Source organism: Mustela nivalis (assembly GCF_964662115.1).
Source record: "Mustela nivalis genome assembly, chromosome: 8".
Taxonomy (NCBI): Eukaryota; Metazoa; Chordata; class Mammalia; order Carnivora; family Mustelidae; genus Mustela; species Mustela nivalis.
This window is the reverse complement of record NC_139027.1, coordinates 128837671-128843670: the sequence shown is the minus strand read 5'-3', so window position 1 is coordinate 128843670 and position 6000 is coordinate 128837671. Positions and strand designations below refer to the sequence as shown.

The window sequence follows — 6000 nt, the reverse complement described above, 5'->3', positions numbered from 1 at the left end:
CAAGCTCCGTGCAGGAAAGGAAATTGTAACCGTATGAAATATTCATGCCTCACATTGCAGTGACGCTACGGGCAGCAGCGTGTTGTTTTTGTTGTCGGTCTGGTTTTCTTTTTTCTTTCTCCAAAGTGGATTACAAAATGCCCTCCAGTGAGGAAACTGCTCCCAGAGAGATTGTGTGCCAGGCCTGGGGCTGTTTTCTGGAAGAAGGGAGGTTTCGGGATCACAGAGGGAGAGGCCCTGAGAGCGGACAGGGGAAGGGGGAGGCTCCTCCATCCAGGTCACGGGCCCCCACCCGAAAATAGCCATGTCACGGGGCCCGGAAGGAGCAGCTCCCAAAAGCTCCTCCATACCAAGAAACGGTTATTCTTCCAGATACGTTAAAATCGTCACATAATTATTACTTTTTTTTTTTTTTTTTTGTAAGTACCACCACCTAACAGCTGTTGAGAAATCTGGGCTAGAGTCCCTTGTATGGGATGCCCCTTTATTTTATTTATTTATTTTTTTAAGATTTTATTTATTTATTCATTTGACAGAGAGAGATCACAAGCAGGCAGAGAGGCAGGCAGAGAGAGAGAAGGAAGCAGGCTCCCCGCTGAGCAGAGAGCCTGATGCAGGACTCGATCCCTGGACCCTGGAATCATGACCTGAGCCGAAGGCTTTCATCCACTGAGCCACCCAGGTGACCCTGGGATGCCCCTTTACATTCAGGTTCAGAGAAGCCCCTGCTTCCCCGGGTGCCATCAGATGGGCAGCCTGCTCCCCGCACAGCCGGTGCTCAGTGCCCATAACCCCCGCTCATCACCAGGACCCCGCCGCATGTTGGCACCATCGTCCTCCTATTTCTGGAGGTGACAACACTGAGTCCAGCAGGGGGAAGGGGGGCGCGGTCCACTCAGACCGTCATGGGGAGGACACGGCGGGTGTGACTTGACCCGAATCCCACTGACATCAAGGGCTTCGTCCGCCGGCAGAGCTGCCACCAGACGCCACGTCGCGAGGCCTGGCTCTGGCTCACCACGGGCACCGAAGACACAGACGAGTTTTCAACTTTTCAGAAGTTTTATTATAAAGAAACCGAGAGAAGCACTGGGCACCAGGACGGACGCTGGCCAGAGCCAGGAAACCGCTGCAAACAACTTCAAGAACCAAAAAACAAAGCAAACCCGAAAATCACACGCACATTATGATAAACTGCATTTCTGTTCTCAACTTTGCTTCATAAATAGACGAAAGTCGTGTTGGCAATTTTAAATAGACGGACACAGGGTTACAAAAAAAAAAAAAAAAGCGCAATGTCTCCAAGTGTGGCTCTTAGCGGTCAGGCTCTGGCCTCACGGGGCAGGGGTCTGGCTCTGGCCGCAGGGGTTTGCGGGGGGAACAGTTTGGCGGCTGCTTTTGCGCACGTCTCCCTCAAGAGAAAAATGCAAAAAAAAAAAAAAAAAGAAAAAAAATGTGCTAAGGGGTCACATAAAATGCTCTTCCCCTTAAAGGAAACTACTCTCCTTCCCCACAAAATCATCTCATCGATGTCTTCAGCCCGGGTCTAAAACACTTAGTCAACTACTTACATGGAACCAACAGTTCAGAGGTTTGGTAATCTTTGTTCACACCCTAAAAGCGCGTTTGCACATCCTCGGCCAGACGGCCCCGGGTCCATGCATCTGGGGGTGGGTTTCGGTCGGAGGGCAGCCGCCGCCGAGGAGCCTGGGCTGGGCCGGAGGTCCGGACACAGAGTACTGTGTGCAGGGCAGGGGGCGGGGTCCACAGCAGCCCCGGAGCAGGTGGGGGGGGGCAGAAGGTGCCCACAGGTGCTGCGGGCGGCGGCGGCGGGCGGCGGGCGGAGGACCGCCTCTGCAGGGTCTGGTGGGAGGTCGAGGAAGAGACTCGGCCCTGGGGCGTCGTCACTGCGTCACTGTGTCACTGCTCTCTTCCCAGTCATCCTGCTTCCTGCCCAGGCTTCCTTTCTGCTGTGGGCCCTTCAGGCTCTGAGCAGTGCCCCTCCAGCAAGCCTCAGGGAGGAGAGGGGAGGCGGGATTAGGTGAGGTAGAGCGATTTATCCCTGGGGAGCAGGCTGGGGAGAGAGGAGGGGCTGTCAGGGACGCGGGGGACACGCTGGACCACCTGCTTGCTGGCTGGCCTTCACCTCCCCCCTGGACGTGCAGTGCCCCTCTGAGGACGAGTGGCGCATGCGGATCCCTCCCCGACGGACAGGCCACCAGCCGAACCAAGCAACCAAGCTCCTCTCCTAGCATCCATCCCAGCTGGGGACCAAGGAGTCCTCCGCCCTGGGGGGAGGAGGCTGCAGCGCCTCTGTCCATCAGACATCCCCCTCCCCCGTCTCTGGGGGCCCGTTCTTAGCCATTTGCAAACTTCACACAGAATCAGAGGAGGGCAGGCACCTTCTGTGTTTTAAAACACGGCGCTCGCTCATGGAGAGCCAGGGGGACCTTGCTGGCATCGTGCCAAGAGAAATAAGGCCAGGGGGACCTTGCTGGCATCGTGCCAAGAGAAATAAGTCCGAGGAAGACAAGAATCGAGCATCAGAGTCTACACGAACCCCAAACCAAGCTGACAAAGAGAGCGAAGTGGTGGTTGGGGAGTGGGGGTGGGGGGTAAAATGGGGGAAGTGTCAAAAGGCATAAGCTTCGGGGTCTAACATGAGTGAGCCTTGAGGCTGCCGTGGACAGCGTGGGGACTACAGTTAATAACACTATTGTTGTAAGTTTCTGTATTTGAAAGTTGCTAAGGGAGTAAGTCTTAAAACGCTCTCATAGGACAAGAAAACCACCTGTGAGTGGCCACAGATGCTGACTAGACTCCGGTGGGGATCTGTCCCCAGCACGCACGGAGCCCACGTGGACGCCTGCAAATAACACGCCAGTTCTTCCTGCGTTCAAAAAGTCAAGTAAAGTAGGTGCTGCTGCGGTCTGCCCTCCGTGTCGGGGGGAAGCTCGGACATGTTCCACTAGTCCACTAGTTCCACTAAAGTCCACTAGTGAGCCCCCCACCCCGCAACTCTCACTTGGGGAAAGGAGCCTGCAGCAGGAGGGCAGGCGTGGGAGGGTCTGCCCCTTGTTGGGGTGTGGGGGATGGGAGGGTCTGCCCCTGCTGCCGGGTGGGGGAAGGGAGGATCTGCACCTGCTGGGGTGGGGGGTGGGGAAGGGGATTCCGGCTGAGCCAAGTGTGCTGTGCAGGTAGACTCTCACTGGACACCGGCAGTCAGCCGTGGGGCACTTGCCGTGTCTGCTGGCTCCCTGGCCACCCTGGCTGAATGAGGAGCAGAAGAGCTGGGGCGAGGGGCAGCTGGAGGCCGGCAGTAGGGACAGCCACCTGTCCCGCCTTCCAGGATGTGGAGCCGCTGCTTGGACCCCAGACCTCAGGGGTAGCCATAGAATTGGCTCTTGCCAGGAGAATGGGAGTTCGGGGTTGGTGGGTAAAGGAACTGGGTGCCCTCTCCGCCCATCTCCCTCTTGAGCTGGCTGAGATGACAGGTCACTGACTCTTGGAGCAGGAAGACCTTCGCGAGGAAGGGCAGCTAGCAGAGCCTTGAAAGGCTAAGGATGGTAGGGGAGGTCGGAGGATGAGGTCCACGTAAGGACCACAGAGAAGCCAAGCGGCCTGGGGGTTGGCGTGTCAGAGGGGCACTGGACTGGAGCAGTGGGGGTCCCAGTAAGGCGTGTGACTCCTGCTGTTGGCTGGTTGGCCCTTGGCCGAGGATGTGGTGGACACCGGGGGTGCTGCCCTCAGATCGCCGTACTGCCCTCCCAGTGGCCTCTGCTCCAGAGGCCGCACTCCCGGGTAGCCCACTGCCAATGGCTGATTGACATGGGGAACAAAAAGCCCTAACCTCACGGAGGGCCCCTGTCTGTGGTGCCCTCTGTGCTCCCAGTGGGACGAGGCAGAAGCGAGTCTCTGGCTGAGAGCCCACCCTCGCCGGCTCCTTCCCTGGCCCGGTCCCAGCTCCCTCCCTTCCTTGGTCCTACAGAACTTCCCTCAGCATCATCAAGGGCATCCAAATCCTGCTGCCCAGGCTCTGCTTCTAGGGAACCCGACCTGAATGTCACAAGGCAGCCCTCGTGAGCAAACCGGGACAGCGGGGGGTGCAGCCGGACTGAAGATGGGCCCCTTTCCCAAGCGGAGCCTTGGCATCGGACCCGCCAAGTCCTTCTGGGGTCTCGCTTTGTTCTGCGTCTTCTCCTGAAGACGCCGGGCAGCCAGGCCCCAGGAGGCACGGTTGCGGGGCCGCGGTGACCCACACGGCCTCGCCTCTCCCCATCCCTAGGCGGCCTGTGCCCCCTCTTCGGCTCGTCAGCGGTGGGGCGCTCGGGGGGACCCACCTGCACGTGCTGACGCCACACTCGGCGCTGGGGTAGCTGCTCTCCCAGTCGCCGCTGCTGCTCGGGGGGTTGGATGGGCCCGGTGAGCGGGGTCCCGAGCCGCTGGGGAACTCGGAGATGTGAGGAAAGTCCTGCCAAGGGGCAAGGAGGCGGGTGAGCAGGGCAGAGGTGATGGGGAGCACAGCGCAGGCCGGGGGGTACTGGCCCTGCCCACGGGAGCTCACAGGGACGCTTCCTCTGGCTTCTAAAAGCCTCGCCTCTGCCCCTCTGCCGGCAATGCTGCGTCCCCGTCTGGAGCTGAGCACCTTTTGGAAAATTCAGCCCGTCTCCCAGCTGCATCTGGAAGTGAAGGGCTCTGCTTTCAGGGCCTTTCCTCTTCCGGCCTCGGTTTCCCAGTCTGTAAAATGGGAGTTGTTGTTCTGAACGACACGAATCTTGTAACAGCATCAGTGGAATGGTCGGTCAGCGGCTCAGGCCTCCGAGGCTTGAGGGAGAGCCAGGGGCCGGGGCTGACCTGGCAGAACCTGCACGGCCTCAGCCCATTGGGCCAGAGAGCAGAACCGGACAGAGGGCAAGAGAAGGATGGGCTTAGGGATATCCCAAGACTCTAAAGACTCTGGGGACCTGTCAACTGCTCAATGCAGCCCGTACCTCTCAAGGAAGGTGGACTAGACCCACTTCACAGATGTGGTGACTGAGGCTCAGAGAGGTAAGGTCCGGAGGCCAAGGGGCCGCTGCCGGCAAGGGGCGGGGCCAGTATCTGAAATCCCCACACTGCCTGCCCTCCCCACACAGGGATCTGACGGGCACGTTCCCATGGGGCCCTGCTTACCTGTGGCCCTGGAGGTGAGGGGCTCATCGCCAGCTGCACCTGCAGTGCCATGGGAGTGGGCAAGACCGGAGCCTGGGGGGCCGGAGACATGCTAACAGGCGGACTGAGGAGGGTGCCCTGGGCGTGGGGCGGCAGTGGCAGCTGCTGGTGCAGTGGGGGGCTGAGTGGGAAGGAGGGTGGCGGCGGCGGGGACGCGCTGAGGCCTGGCAGCAGGGACTTGGACCCCAGCGTCCGGGCCAGGCTGGCGGGGGACGCCCCGCTGCGGAAGGCCTGCAGGTCCGACGGCGTCAGGAAGGAGGCCAGGCCTGGCATGGCATACATGGGCTGCTTGGGCGGCAGCATTTTGGCTGGCGGGTTCGCCTGTGTGCCTTTGGTCTCACCCTGCTCTGGGGAGCTCTGCAAGGAGACAGACACCAGTCACTCTGGAGAAGACGAATAAGCCAGACCTTGGGCCATGAGAACCCCTGGGTCTGCAACCTGCCGACGTGATCCCTGGCTGGCTCTCTGGCCCCTTGGTGGGGGAGCGACCGGCAAACCAGAGGTAATCCCGGGTCCTCGGTGCACTTGGTTCTGACCATCAACTGCCCCCCGCGTTAATTCCTGGGGCTCCCCTGCCCATAGGAAGCCCAGCTTCCTCAGCCTGGCCTGTGATGCTGGCCTCCAGCCAGGCCTCCCTCTACGCTCCTCTCCAGCCTCTACGCCTTGCCTGTGCTGTTCCCTTGGCTTGAATTGCCCTCGCTGTTTGGCCCTTTGTGGCCTGACAGACATGCCTTGCGCTGCGTGACAGCTTCCAGACGAACGCCCCGACGCTCGTCATTTCAGGAAAGC

The 6000-nt window shown here is 60.0% G+C and overlaps 1 protein-coding gene across 10 annotated transcripts in view; it reads right to left on the bottom strand.

Moving 5' to 3' along the window:
• Window positions 1–1043: 1043 nt before the first annotated feature.
• TOX2 (TOX high mobility group box family member 2) overlaps window positions 1044–6000 on the bottom strand; it is a gene marked incomplete at its 5' end in the record, with an annotated part of 130263 nt that continues 125306 nt past the window's right edge. For 4 of the 10 annotated variants that reach the window (XR_014315326.1, XR_014315327.1, XR_014315328.1 and 1 more), the window contains 3 exons: window positions 1044–2450; window positions 2491–4471; window positions 5173–5568. Coding sequence is in view for 6 of the 10 variants with exons in the window: in XM_082744664.1 (XP_082600790.1) it covers window positions 2038–2074; window positions 4341–4471; window positions 5173–5568 (564 nt within the window). The remainder of the gene's footprint in view (window positions 2451–2490; window positions 4472–5172; window positions 5569–6000) is intronic. The other 6 variants (XM_082744664.1, XM_082744666.1, XM_082744663.1 and 3 more) reach the window with 2 other exon arrangements.